This window comes from Dermacentor silvarum, chromosome 8, assembly GCF_013339745.2.
Source record: "Dermacentor silvarum isolate Dsil-2018 chromosome 8, BIME_Dsil_1.4, whole genome shotgun sequence".
NCBI lineage: Eukaryota > Metazoa > Arthropoda > Arachnida > Ixodida > Ixodidae > Dermacentor > Dermacentor silvarum.
Genome location: NC_051161.1, coordinates 95,683,721 through 95,699,235, shown reverse-complemented (window position 1 = coordinate 95,699,235; position 15,515 = coordinate 95,683,721). Strand labels below are relative to the sequence as shown.

At 47.3% G+C, this 15,515-nt stretch overlaps 1 protein-coding gene across 2 annotated transcripts in view; it reads left to right on the top strand.

The window, feature by feature from the left end:
* LOC125947822 (uncharacterized) overlaps nt 1-15,515 on the top strand; it is a 100,280-nt gene that overhangs the window by 18,617 nt on the left and 66,148 nt on the right. The window contains exon 1 of one of the 2 annotated variants that reach the window (XM_049673251.1): nt 5,233-5,415. The exons of the other annotated variant lie outside the window; for it this stretch is intronic. Within the exon in view, the coding sequence (XP_049529208.1) occupies nt 5,302-5,415 (114 nt within the window). The 5' untranslated portion in view covers nt 5,233-5,301. Of the gene's footprint in view, nt 1-5,232; nt 5,416-15,515 lie in introns of those variants that run through there. 2 annotated transcript variants of the gene reach the window in all.

Here is a 15,515-nt window from a genome sequence, read left to right as displayed (position 1 = left end):
CAGGTCGAATAAATGGCACTTCCGACATCTAAAGACGTCCGATCTGTCCAAGTCGGCCACTGGCCAGAATTAGATGAGAAGAGACAAAGATGTAAGGGGGGGGGGCGGCCATCTTGCACAAAGAAGTCGTCGGTAAGATGCAGGAAGTGCAACATTCATCTGTGCCTGAACGCCGCAAACAACTTTTTATTTCATTCCACACATCGCGCTAAAACACCACCGTCCGTGAAGCTTTGTTTTTCGCCCATGGCAGCAAGACCGCTCAGCCATGCTCATGGTGCGCCATATTTGGCACAAAGCTGTATCTTTATTAATACAGTCGTTATAACTCTGAAACTTCTTGTATGGGTGTTTGTTATTTCAATCAAAAATAAAAGCTGACAAAAGAATTTTTAAAATAACTTTTTCATAATTCATGCAGTAGAGGGTTAACATCAAGGTGTACAATCTCCCTCAGGCTGAAGCTAGGACGAAGACCCGCTGCCTCCAGAAGACGTCGGCCGGCCCGAGAGCCCGAAAGTCTCACAACCTGCGCAGACCTTTGTACCTCAGTCAGCTCGAGTGTAGTGTTTTGCACCCCCAGCTGCATGAGTTTCTCAGTGTTTGCTGTAATCGGGATGCCCAACACTTTCTTGATGCTTTTCCGCATCAGCGTGTCTAATTTGTCCCTCTCCGTTTTTGTCCAATGTAAGGCTGAAACAACCTAATTGAGGTGGCTCATGAGGAATGCGTGATGCGCTCTAAGCAGGTTGTCCTCACCAATCCCTCCTTTCTTATTAGACACTCTCATGATCAGTCTAACAATGCTTTCAGTTTTAGACGTGAGATGAGCAATGGTCTTGGCATTACAGCCCCTGGAGTCAAGCAGCAGCCCTAGGATTCTGATCGAGTCAACCCTGGGGATCTTCTGACCATTCCTCGCATAAACATTAATAGGAATCTGGTCTAGAGGCGGTAGCCCTCCAGCCCCTGGTCTCGATGGCCTGTATAGTAAAAGTTCGGATTTATTCGGGGAGAGTTTAAGTCCCGTTCCATCAATGAAGGACTGAGTAACCTCTAGGGCTTCCTGGAGCGCCTGTTTGGCAGCCGCCTCCGAACCTCCCGGGCACCAAATTGTGATATGGTCAGTGTAGAGCGCATGTTCCAAATTCGGTAAAGCTGATAATCTCTTAGAAAGCCCGTGCATCGCAATGTTGAATAGAAGGGGGGAAACTACCGCACTCTGAGGGGTTCCTCTACGTACGAGGTAATATGGTTCCGATTTTGATTGTCCTACTTTCCACAAAGGTAAAGAATCTACCCCTAGGTTTAGCGCAGAGATTTCTTTGAGAATGAAGTCGTGAGCCACTGTATCAAACGCCTTAGACAAATCTAAGGCCAATATGCCTCTCACGTCCCTGCTTCTATGGTCAATAACCTGAGTCTTGAGCAGAAGCATTACATCCTAAGGGGAGCGTGAAGGCCTAAAATCAACCTTGTTGTACGGGAACAACTCTTCATGCTCTATGTGCCTGGGGATTATGTTATGTATATAGCGTGTTCTGCCACTTTGCTTAAGCATGAGGTGAGTGAAATTGGGCGGAGGTTATCCAGGCTACGTGATTTTCCGGGTTTGGGAATGAGAATTACCGTCGCCTGCTTCCACGATTCCGGGACTATGCCTCTCACAGACGACACATTTATTGTGCGGCGCCGGCCGTACTGTGTGTATCTAGCAGAACGGAAAATGATCGAAGAGAACGTCGCTGACATGCAGGAACGCAAGGTAATTCGCCCCTCGGCTAGTTCTTAGTCGTCTCCTGTTGTTTTCGTCCACAAAAAATGTCACAGTTTCGCCCTAAGGGCGAAGCAATGAATGCGATAGCAACGCAGCAATGTCATACGAAGTAAGGTGAGCGGCTTTGGTAGCAATATGAATTGTAGTAAACATGAGCTACTTAAGTAAGCAGGTGTGCTTCGGCGTAAGTAGATCGACATGAAGAGAGACTCGATGACCACGAGAAGGCACCTGTGAAACGGTGGTGTTGATGAGAAGCGCTTCCCGTGGGCAGCGCGTGCGAAGGGACAAACCTGTAGCGCTGCACTGCCGATCCGGGCAGCATTGCATGTGGAGCGTGCGTTGGAAAATGTGGCCCGACTATTACTAACTGAATGAACAAGCGTGGTGTGAGCGCGCACAAACAAACATGAATAGATCACACTGAATGACTGCAGACAACGACTGTCAAAACGCTGGCAGCAAGCGCATACGCCGCAGCGGCGAAGGTACGTGCGGTCTATGGCTTCAACGGAAACTGAGCGGCGAATGCACGGCGCATAAAGATCAGAGCCGTGTGGAGATAAGAGACGGTGCGGGTGAGCGACGAGCGCGGTTGTTGGCAAAGTAGAAGTGCGCCCCCCCCCCCCCGCTCCCTCCGGCGCTGGCTTCCCGCTTCCTTGCTTGCGCGTGGTAGATTGAGTGCGTTCGCTCTCCGTGATAGCGCGCGTCCCCGCACGCTTCCGCTCGGGAATACGGCGCGCGGCGAAGATTTTATTTATAAGGAACCTCACGGCGACGGCGACGACGACGGCGACGCCGACGGCAGAAATTCGGTTGAAGTGTCCATATCATTGCTATTGCAATAAAAATATGGTTCCGTGCGCTTTTGTGTCGATTACCGGGCGCTCGATAAGATAATTTGAAAAGATATATACCCAATGCCGCGCATTGACGACGCCCTTGAATCCCTCCAAGGCGCGAAATAATTTTCAAGCGTGAATCTGCGTTCCGCCTATTGGCAAATCCCCATGCACGACGAATATAAAGAAAAAAATGACGTTCGCAACCCCCGACGGACTTTACGAGTTAAACGTAATGCCTTTCGGGCTCTGCAGCGCGCCCGCGAAATTTGAGCGCATGATTGACACCGTGCTGCGTAGCCTGAAACGGAAGACCTGCCTTTGCTACCTGGACACTATTGTCATTTTCTCATCCACACTTCCTCAGCACCTGCCACGCTTGGATGAAGTTCTGACGTGCCTCACCCGCGCTGGTCATCAGCTGAACACCAAGAAATGCCACTTCACCAGCAAAGCCACTAAGATCCTGGGTCATTTCGTGAGCAGGGACGACATTCACCCTGACCCTCACAAGATTGCTGCAGTCCTTCGCTTTCCTCGACCTGATCAGCAGGCCCAAAGACTTGCTTAGTTTCCTTGTCGTCGCCTCTATTTCCGTCGTTTTATACAGAACTTTTCCTGTATCGCAGCTCCGTTACACAAGCCACTAGCTTCCGGTGTACCCTTTCTGTGGTCCTAGGAATGCGAATTGGCCTTTGCACGCTTGATGGACGCCCTCATGTATGCAATTGTGCTCGGCCATTTTGATGAGGCCGCACCGACTCTCTTACACACAGACGCTAGTGGCCGTGGTATAGGCAGTATAGGTGCTGTTCTCCAACGCGACAACTTTTCGCGAGAGAGAGTCGTTGCATACGCGAGCCGTGTGCTCACAGCTTCCGAAAAAAAACTATACGATCACTGAGCAAGAGTGCCTGGCTGTTGTTTGGTCGATACAGAAGTTTCGCCCTTATCTCCACGGCCGTCATTTCACAATCGTTACGGACCACCACGCCTTATGCTGCCTTTACACACTCAATAACTTGTCTGGACGCTTCCAAGCGTATGATTTCGAAATGATTTGCCAGTCTGGCAAGAAACACCAAGACGCCGACGCTCTTTCTCGCTGCCCGCTTCCTACGGCCCCGCTCGACGCCTCTGCAATCGCTTCGCACGTCACCAGTTCGACCGACACTGCTAGTGTTACCTCCCTGGCCTCAGTATACCAACTGCAGTTAGACGACGACCACCCCATTCGAGGTTGTTGGTATTGACCTTTACGGGCCCCTTCCGGTCACTATACTGTTGGGAATCGATGGATAGTGACTGCCGTCGAACATCTGACGCGCTATGCTGAGACAATTTCTGTGCTTACTGGCTCTGCTTCGGGAGTTGCTCACTTCCTTCTTGAAGTTATTATACTACACCATGGTGCTCCTAGTGCACTGCTCAGTGACCGTGGAAAGGTGTTGCTTTCACAACTGCTAAACGGAGTTCTTCGAGCCTCCGGCACTACTCACAAGACAGCTTCTCGCTGTCACCCCCAGACTAACGGCCTGACCGAGCGGTTTATCGAACACTTGCCAATGTGATCACCATTTATATTCAAATGACCACAAAACTAGGATGCCCTTTTACCATACATCACTTTCGCCTATAATACGGCCATGCAGCGCACAAATGGCTTCTTGCCATTTTACCTCGTATGTGGACGCTCCCCTACTTTATTTCCTGGACGATTCATTCTTCACCAGACAACAAGACCGCAAAACTCTTTAGGACGAATGCCATCGCGTTGTATCTTTTCGACCTGGTGAAGAAGCACTGCTCCTGATTGCTGTTCGCACCCCTGGTTTGTGCGGAAAATTCCAGCCGCGGTTCATCGAGCCGTACCTAGTCCTTGAACAGACTTGACCTGTAAACTTTTGTGTGACTCCTCTTGACGCCCCGCAGACCGCAGTTGCCGCAATACCGAGGTTGTACACGTCTCAACCTTGAGTTATCCTAAAGCACACATCGTACACGTGCACAATACACTTGTTCCGTACAGTATTTCTTAAGCAAATGAAGATATATATTCAGAAAATACCAGGAAAAAGACCTGTCAACAAGGAGGTGGACTAGCGGGACTGCACCATTTTGCGAAGTGGCTGAACGAATCATTACAAGTGGCAGCAGCTTCCGCGAGGCTCCTTCTCTATTTTTGTAAGTGTTATCTCAAGATTGGCTTGCGACGGGGAATGACTTTTTTCAGAGGACGAAAATCGGCTTTGGCCGCGATGGCCTTTTCGTGGAACGTTTCGCGCCTACGCTGGTATATGTGTATTTGCTGAGCGTAAAAGCGTTGTGTTAACGATTCAAATGACATCTATCTGATAACAAAATCAAAAGGGTTTATCATAAAAGTGTATTCATGTTCAAATCACCTTTCTAACACCAATGCTTGCTCTTTTGCATGTGAACGTTGCTTCGCCGAAGCGAACGTCAAAAAATTCACTTTGACTGGTGTAAAGGGCACAGTATTCCGAAGTTTCCGATTCATTACGTCTTTGACAAGTTCAGGTAATGACGCATGTAGAGATTGAAACACTGAATAAGTATGTGTGACATATCACCTGCTTTCAGAAATATATAGTGCGCGTATTGCCGTCAAGCGTACGGCGTCTACGCGGCAGCATTTGCTCGCTAGTTTCGTAAATCATCATGGATATGCGAATTGTTGCAGCTCTATGCGTCTCTTTAGTTGGTACTGTTAGCACCACGCCAGGAGGAGATGGTCGGACCATACATCATGGCACACTAGAACAGCTTCATTATGTAAGATCATCCCTTCGGAATTTTTATATGTATTCGTACAGTCCATATCAGAATGTTAATACTGAAGGTGTAGTGGTACTCAACGCGAATCATGGTCCATTTCTTCCATTCGTTCGAAGCCTACCATGCACATGCATGGTATAAATTTTTTCTAGTGTTTTCCATTTGCTTGTGCGAATACGTTGAAACACTTTATATGTTACTCATAAACGCTACCGCATCTTCATAGCAGTCTATTGTTGTAATATTTAGTGTGCACTGATTACCTTTAAATGGCGTGAAATAAGAGGAAGAAAGTGTTTTCAAATACAAAAAGAGCCCCTTATGTAATACCCTCGTAGTCCCCCTATGTAATACCCTCGTAAGAGGGCCCTTAGGGTTTTTTTTAATAAAAGAATAAATAAATATAGATGTGAGAGATTATATGTAGCTGGCTTGAATAGTTTCCATGATGGGTATATTGTTAAGATTAAGCTTGTGCCGAGATGAAAAGACGTTGTAAGGAGAAGAGGGAGATGATGGGAATCTGGCATCAATCAGGGGTATCGCTCTTATTTATGTTATAGCACTACACTTTCTCTTTGTCTATATACATATATATTGTGTCCGAACTATTATGCATAAATATTTAAAAAAAGAGCAATTGCATTTGTCGAGAACCTAGTGCATATTGTTCCCATTCCAGTGAAGTAGCCGCCAGAAATTTTTCCTTTACTAAGATTGAATTACGTAATTGTAATAATTATCTCATTCGAGAAGTACTGTCCTAATTATCAAAGTGTCAATGAGAAAATTGTAGAGCAACATTAAAAACTCCCGATACAGCTTTCGGTTTCACAATACGTGCGACATAAGATATAGAGGACGCTTAAGCTTCACCTTTAAGAGTGGAACGCGATAGAAGTTCAAAGAGCCCTGGCTGCTTATCAGGCTTCCCGACAACTGCAGCTTTATTTTTTTTTCGAATTTTTCCTCCACATGCGGCTGCCGTAGGGAGCCTACATGCAATCGCTGTTGCATGTAGGCTCCCTACGCGACCGAGGAGGCGAGCGCCATCTGGATGGCATTTTTCAAGGAGGAAACCGCGGCATGACGCTGTATGATTGACAGAAATGCTAGAAAATGGGCTCGTGTTTGAGTTCCCGCGTAAGATAATTATGCCAGCGCGAGTGTGGCATCCCACCTGTTAAGGCGTTCATACTAAGCCAACCATTCTTTGACGTCGCCGTCATGGCTTCTGGTGAAGGTTGCCGGGTCAAGCGGATAAGAGAGGACGACTTGCGTTGTTGTCTCAGCAGATGAGGTATATTCGTATATTCCAATTACAATCGGACGCTATCACGTCTGTAAGTTGTGGTTACAATCGTGCTTTACGATTTTTGGGACGCATTTTACTTTGACAAGTTTTATTAGTGCACCAGCGCCTCTGCGCCACCCGGAGGGCCTGCATGGTCCGCGTGGTGCGGGATGATTTTCTAGGCCGGGCAACGCCCCGGGCGCCGATGTCGACGCCGACACCGGTTTTTCTGCGACACGGAGTCCTTAACGATGTCGCGTTAAAAGTGTTTTTCTGAACGTGAAAGAAACCCGCGAATACACGCAAAGTGCCTAGAGGGGCTCCTCACGCGGCAATGCTGCGTGTATTCGCGGGCACTATATTTACGAGGTGCCATCCAAAATTTCCGGGAATTCAGTCGTAAAAAAATGTGTTTACCATAGCGACTAATCAGCACTGTCTCATTCAATGTAGTTCCCTTCAGCATGTATGCACCGATCCCAGCACTTCTGCCACGATTCCATGCATTCGTGGAGTTCTCCAGGCGTGTACTCTTACGGGCCGCCTACTTGACGTTCCTCACGTCGGGTCGAAGTCGTGTTCATTCGGGTGAAGACCTGGCGTTCATCTCCGCCAGTCTAATCTTCAACTCTAAAATTTCTTTTTCACTTTTGCGCTGTTGTTCCTGCTCCGCGCGTGCTCGTTCGTGCTTCTCGCGCTCTCGTTCGTGTTCTTTTTCTTTTTCTTGCTGCGTGTATTCAAAACACGCCATCGTCTCCTCCTTTGACATATTTAAATCCTTCGCTACCGCCGCCAAACGTTCCCATTCCATCTTTACAACTCCCGAGTATCGGTGACTGGGCCGTATCAATCCTGGCAGGCTCACCAATATTTGTCACCTTTACTTGGGAGTGCGGAGAGCTGTGAGCATGCGCTACTCTCGATGGAGGAGAGAGATGACTGGCGGCACGGCAAACGAAGATTTAATATATACAGGAGTGGTAGAAGCACGCGACACACAACACTGAAACTGAAACTCAAAACTAAGGGCACGCCAAACTAAACACATAACTTCACAAAAATGCTTACTTAATAGAAAATATCAAGCCCTGACTACACGCAAAACTACCAGAAAATATTCAATTTCAGTTTCGGAGCCTAGCTCAGCCTTAAAGTCTCTAGGTCTGTCCTAGCCTTTGTTCTTAAAAGTCTGACCACCCTGGCCCCGGCCTAGCTGCGTCGATATCAAAAACGTGTACTCTTACGGGCCGCCGACTTGACGTTCCTCACGTCGGGTCCAAGTCGTGTTCATTCGGGTGTTGTTGCTGCCGTAGGTGCCTGACGACTCGCGTTGTCTCTTTTTCGGCGGTGAGCTCGTCGGTTCGTCGGTGATGAGCTCGTCAGCTCGTCAGCGATGGCGCTCGGCGTTGCTTAGGCCCACCTGCCTAGGCCTAGCGTCGGGATGCGTCGCAACTTCTTCAGGAGTGCCGACGTGTCATCCCGAGGAGATTAGAACGTGCCGGTCTGCCACAGAAGGGGGATCCTCTCTGGGGTGCCTGGTCCTGCCGTGAGAAGCTGCAGCCCGTCCAGGAGCCTCGCCCGAACTTGCCGAGGTCGACGGCCACACCTTGGACGGTCAGCGTCGCGGACTCAACCAGACCCCCAAGTCTCCCGTCGCCAGAACATAACTGGAGATGCGACCTTCCTGACCCGTTGCCACGATGAAACTCAACGGACAGCGCCGTTCATCCCTCGACTATGCCTCGGTTCGTGCGGTTCGTCGGTTGACCGCTCTTTGTGCGGTCCTTAACTTGTTCTCGAGCTTCTTTCTTAAGCTCAGATTTCTGCGCCATATGTTAGCACAGGTAGAATGCAATGTTTGTACACTTTTCTTTTCAACGACAGTGGTAAGCTCCCTGTCAGGGTTTGGTAATGCCTGCCGTATGCACTCCTACCCAATTTAATTCTTCTGTAAATTTAATTCTCATTATCAGGGTCCCCTGCGATTAATTGACATAGATAAATGGACTCCTTTACAGACTAGAGGCTGATTGGCGATCCTGAATTCTTGTTCCCTTGCCAGGCAGTTTTTTTACAGTTCTCTAAATCACGAGCCATGTATCCCACCACTCGCACGCATATCGCTACGAACAGAGCACCCGCTACAAGTCGTACGGTCACGCTCCCATGATACTTTTTCTTAGTATATTTTCCCCGATCAGTATCAGTTTGGAACGCCATTTCCCGCCACATCCCTGAAATGGCTTGCCCGACATCGTTCTTCAAAAACGTGTCTTCATTGGCTAAAAAATTATATGTTCTATCATGCATATTTTTTCTGTTTTCATGCGCTTGCGAAATGTAGCTTTCGTGTTCAGCTTTTCTAAATACTTGTGTTTCTGTTATGTTATCAACTCCACCCGCACTTTATGCGTCCTTAAGGAAATAAAATTGAACTGAATTGAAGTGAACAGATTTACTCTTCAGATCACCAGTGCGCCTTTCAATTCCTGACGTCAGCAATACATCAAGAAAGCAATCATGTGCTCTGAAACAACTAGCACTATCACACATCTGTGAAGCATACGCCTCGGCAGTACATGTTTACACAGATTGACCAGCGTCTCAGTGGCTTCCACGGCTGCTTTTGTTGTAGCTGCATTGTCCATTCGTCGAAACCTAAAACTCGACCGCAAGATACATCTCTCTGGAACAGCCTCAAAACCTTTTTTTACAACATCACTTGCAACGCCGTAATAGCATTACTGCAAAGATGGACTGTATTTTGGGATGGTAAATCAGGATTAGACATTATTGACTCATTGCTTACTTGCTCACGAAGTGGTATACCTTTATTAGTCTGCCATGCAAAATATTTCAGTGGGTTTCGGGACAATGGGGTGTTGACGAAAATGAGCGTACCAACGCTGAAGCAAAGTTGGCTCTTCGCAATTCAGATTCCATTTCAGTCCCATTTACAAAGACCGAAGCCAACGTCACGCTAACCGACATCATGGGCATCACGAAGGCCACTTGCCTGTCTCAGCCAAATCACGGCCACCACCGCCATCATTCACTGAATCCCGAGCTTCTATTGAGGATACTATGTAACATTTAATGAATCCTTCTACACCAGCTGAGACTTGAAGTGGCCTCTACACAACACAATCACCATTTTACCCACTGACCACACATTAGCCTATTAGCCGTCTATCAGACGTCTTGAGAATATTAGGAAGACTTCTTGCAATTACCTCATAACATGTAGACGTCTTCTTTAAGGACGTCTTGTAGCCGCCTTGACGCAACCTTGTCGGATGTCCTAAACGTCCTATAGCCGTCGTGAACACCGTCTAAGGCGCCACCAAATGGAAATTAGAAAGTCATCTTGCAAGACATCTAGCCAGTTTCGAAACTATGTTCAAATGTCTTGATAGGCATCATTTCAGCGTTTTAAAAACCGCCATGAGAAATTTTTCGAGACGTATTGCAGCCATCTGAAAAACGTCTTTTTATTCGTTTAAAGGGTCCCTGAAACGGTTCGGACAAATTTTGTAGACGTGTAGGATACAGCTACAGTAAAACATTCCTGTCACAATTTAAGAGAAGCGACTCATATTAAGAGAGCTACGGACGATTACAAGTTGCCCTCCTCCCTAGCCATGCATTTCCTCCTCAACTCGTTCGCCGAGTGATCGGGGCTAAGCTCCGCCTTCGCTGGCTCTACGTCATGTTGTGACGTACGCTGTCGTATACTTCCGGTTGTTTTGGAGCCAGCGCGCGAACGCTCTCTAGCCTCTCCGCTAGCCGCCCGGCCGTCGATCCCCTGCGAGAACGATCAAGCAGCGTGCGTTGCGAGCGTTCTGCCGCAGCGCCGAGCATGTCCGGTATTCCGGTAACCACAGGCGGGCTGGGTGTTTTGACGGATAGCCTGAGGCGTAAACTAAAGCCCCTCCATACCGCTGTGATGAAGGAGTTTCGTAAAGTACGTGAGCGGCCTCATCGGCATGCACGGCCCAGCCATCTGGTGGCGCAGAGCTTAAACAGCCAAATACAGATCTAATATTCCTGTAACCAAGTGTAAAACATTTGAAACATATAAAAAAGACAACGTGTTCAAGATTACGCTCCTGCCAAAAATTTGAGCCAGCAGAAAAGTCGAAAAAACTTGGTTACTGCTATATTAGCTGTGTGTTTGGTTGAGCTTTGTGCTGCCAGGTGGCTGCACCGTGCGAGCAGTTCTAGGGTGCCTCGATGCCCAGCGCCGCCGTCCAGGGTGGAGACAACCGCGCTGGCGCCGCCATATTGTGTCACACGAGCTGAGACTCAGCTACGCTTGCGTTCATAAAGTGTTACTCGCGGTGCGCTTCCAAGTGCTTTGGCTTGATGAGGATTTTTTTATTGGTGTCCCATCTGCATATCTTTATAACCAATAGCCGTTAACTCGTCGAAGGTCGAAGACGTAAATGTATGGCGCCGGGAACATGCCCCAAGTTGCCTAATTCAATCACATTTATCATGCCGTGTGTATGTTTAAAATACGCACAATTTTTTTTTTTGCGCTTCGATGCTTGGTATATAAGGTTTGCGACCCCCTGTGTGTGGAAGTTTTTCTTTTTCGCTGTTGTATTTTGGTTTACACGTCACGCCTCCTTTACCGTAGCCAGCCACTCGCGCACGGCGGTTAGTTTCCCTTGCGTTGCGCGTGCTCTTCGCGTTCGTTGCAATTATTTGACGATTTCTACGCGCAATTTTTGCTTTTTTGCCCACAAGACTGTGTGCTGACAGGATTAAGCTGGTGTAAAAATAACTGCGATGTGAAAATAAGGTTTAGTTAGTGCTGTAGAGAAAAATGTAACGTAACTTGTCTGTGTCAATCTTGCGTAGTACACACAAGAAATCAAACGACGCACAAAATACATTTACTTATAATGTCTAGTACAATCAATCATGAAAGAGATATGTACATGAAAAATTGTATGTACTGTGTGGCGCCTGAAGGTTATGTTGAAAGACGAGATAACAAAATTAATTCGCAAGGTAGGCTCGACACACAATTCGGGATAGAGAGAGCTTTTTTTTTATTTATTCATTACATGGGGGGGGGGGGGGGGGTTGAAGTGAGTACATCAACCTTATTACACACAATATAAATCGAAAACAAGAATGCAAACAAGAAAACGCAACCGCGGGTAATATTAATCAAGATATCCAGCCAGATATCCAGCCAGAATACATACATCAGCTACAATCGAATACGTCGCATCAGCCAAACACATCGATGGCGAGTACAGAACATTTCATAAGTAACCATTAGAACACTGATAACTACATTGAAAAATAAACAACACTGCATACATATCACGTACAAAAACCGTAAATGAAACTAATACAGTCAAATACAGATTAGCAATGTCTTTCACTTCGAAAATATAGTCCATGATGATGTAGGGCTGTTGACTTTAACAGACGGCGCCCATCCTGTCGATTTCCCTCGTACTGGTCCTCTTCAAAGTGTTTCTAAGTACAGGTAAAAAAACAAAAGTGATTATTGATATGAAAAGTTGCCTTGTAAATACAGAGAACCCATTACAGTGCTTAAAAATAAATTTTAGCAGAAGCAATGCTGTATTACCTCGCTTCACACGCTTCGAAGAAATGCACAGGCTACAACAGACACCATGCCAGAAAGCGCCGAAACATTTTGGTCCCATGATGCCCCTTAACTCTACTACACCTGGGCATGCCGTGCACATGCATTTAAAGACTGTCACAGTACCCACTACGATCGGGAATGAGCACGAATGACCATGGGCTTACGATCACCACGCTACAAATATGTACAAGTCTAAAAAATCAGCTATGTAACGTAACACCCTGAGGTCCGCAAGATATCTCCTGAGAAATAAGAGAAAATCACAATGTTTCGCTTACCACGTACAAAACAGCCGCTCTCCCCAGACGAAGCACTGCGTTCTTTAGTCCTAAATAACCAGTACCAAAAAAAGAAAAAAAAGCAACAAGAGACACACACGATGTGTGCTTCCCGTGAAAAAGGAAAATAGGTGGCTTACGTGACGACTCGTAGCTAATGTAAGACTATTTCGCGGCTAAGAATCTTCGTCAGTCCTTAAAATAAGGGTACAGACTGCGCCCATCAAAACGAAAAAAAGCCTATGCGACGCGCGCTCGCAAACCATACGCTACTCAGACAGCATCGGTGCAGTGCTTACTTAGTTCGTGAGCGAACGTAGGTACGTGAGCGAGGATCAGAGAATACTTTCTTATTTAAATGAAAAATACGGTGCGGTAGTCTAAACATTCTTGACACTTACCTCGCAAATGCAGGAGTTATCCGTTGCCTTCCAGTGATCGCGCTTTACTTGGGCTTCCCATCTCTTCTGTCGCTCTGGGTCCCGGGGGAAGCGAAAACAACGCAGTCCTTTACGCGTCGATCCGGTGCACTTGGGAACACAACAGCCCGTCATGTCGACACGATGCACTTGATAGCTTGTCAGTCATGCGGCTGAATACTGTCTAGCAAGTAGAAGCGTCCGCGAAGCATCCGCGCGCACTGTGCCTCGAACTCAGCACCGGCACCAAGCAATCGCAACGGCTCGCTGTGACACAATATGGCGTCGCAGCGAGAAAGCGGCGGCGCGGGGGCGGTCAAAGGTTGGCACCACCCTGAACGGCGGCGCTGGCATCGAGGCACCCTAAGCAGTTCACGTTTGCCCCTCCGTTCATCACGTAAAACGTGGTAAAACGGCCAGTACACTGACGCTTGCGCTCACATGAATACCGGACAATTTAAATTCTATTGTGGCAATCCTTGCACGTGAAGTGACAGCCGCAAACGCGTAGATGCTGGCGCCGTTTGGATACCGTCAGTCCTATACGCTGCAGCTACTCAGCTCGTCTGCTGCCTTGCAGCGGGGCACGATGTCGCAGCTTGACATGTCGCCTATCGCTACGTTTGCAGCCCACAACGCAAGGGCGAACCATGGTGCTTGCAAAAAGAAAGAACAATACCAACACTGACCGCGCAGCTCTCGTCAACACGGAGCACGTTGTAACACAAGCAGACGACACTTGCTGGGTGCCGGAAGTGCTTTTTTGTGTAGTCATACATGACCTTCTGCATTCTCTTTCTGTTACTTTCTTTTTATAGAAACAAATTAACTAACATCTAAATTATTACGAGCAACATTTGTTCACCATAACGTTGGAAAAATTATCGATGACGCGCCCTGGGCAGCCAAAATGATAGCTGGCCCAGTGACGTATTCTGGGCAAATCACGTCATCTGGGCACAAAACTCAGCCGCTTGGCGTGCTGCAATCGGTAGCGATGTACATTTTTAAAATCGCATAATAAAATACACGCTTGGCGTGGAGAGCTTGGATGCGTCAATTAATGATCAGAAGGGCCTACTCTAACGACTCAGTACGTTTGTACAAAATCGTCAAAATCGTTGCAGGGTCCCTTTAAACAGATCGCCGAAGGGTACTATATGACACCAAGTCCGTATTTGTGTAATGTAGCCTTAGATTTTGTTGAGTAAGAGGTCCTTTAGGCCGCTATCCACGAAACACGGAAGCATCTATTTGATGTTATAATATGTCTTGAACGAAAAATTCAGAAGTCTAGTAGCTCTCTTGGTCAAGACATTTGGTAGCCATAGACGTCTAAAAGTACAGTAATGTGGAAAGTTGGGCCAGTTGGTGATTAATCATCATACCGTATTGTACTTCTAAAAGTAGTTATAAGTACTTAAAGTACTTGAGTAAGCCCTGTTAACGTTACGCCAGAAGTTGGGTAGCGGACATCTTGACAAGAACAACTGAAGACTTTTATTAGACATTCCGTCGATTTTTTGTGGCAGCCGCTACAGTACTACGAGGTTTGTGCACAATTACAATTTATCTTAAATGAGGCACCGACATCCAGAAAAATATTATATTGTCGGATAGAGTGATGCAAAGGTAGTATTTCCATATGTGAACCATTGGAATAGTGTAGCCCAGCCGATTGGTCGACTAGTGCATTTGCTTAGACATATCAATTGAATGCCGCTTCTCACAATTATTTTGAATGTAAAAGAAGATCTGTATTGTATGCTGATGTCATGCCAATCTGGCCCCATTGACTGAAACAAGGATGTCACCTCTGCATGGAACACATTAGAGCACTGCACGGGCTCGGGCTTACCCGAAATCCCGGGTCCGAGCCGGCCCGCCGGGTACGGCAGTTTTTTTCACGGGCTCGGACTTTGTTGATAGCCATGTAGATGCTGAACTTGCCTTTACCGTTGTACATCCTTCTTCTATGTCATCATCACCCCTCATCCAGCCTTTATGTCCCCGTTCCCCCCTCCCCCTGTGCAGAGTAGCAGGCTAGAACATGCTAGCTCAGGCCGACCTCTCTGCCTTCCTTCAAATAAATTATCTCTTTCACGGGCTCGGGCGCGGCATGGGCTTTTTACCCTGGTCCGGGCCGGTATCGGGTTTTCTGACGCAGGCCCCGGCCGGGCTGGTCTTTGCGGTGGTGTGCACGTTACGTGCAAAGAGTTATCCTTGCGCGTCTCGACTGTGAAAAACGTGTTACCCTGGTTCAGCTGGAAGCTGCGCCGACCGTCAAGAGTCATGGACGCACCAAAGTAGCTAAAACATTTTAAAAAATGTCACAGTTTCGCCCTAAGGGCGAAGCAATGAATGCGATAGCAACACAGCAATGTCATACGAAGTAAGGTGAGCGGCTTTGGTAGCAATATGAATTGCAGTAAACATGAGCTGATTAAGTAAAATGTGCTGCGGCGTAAGTA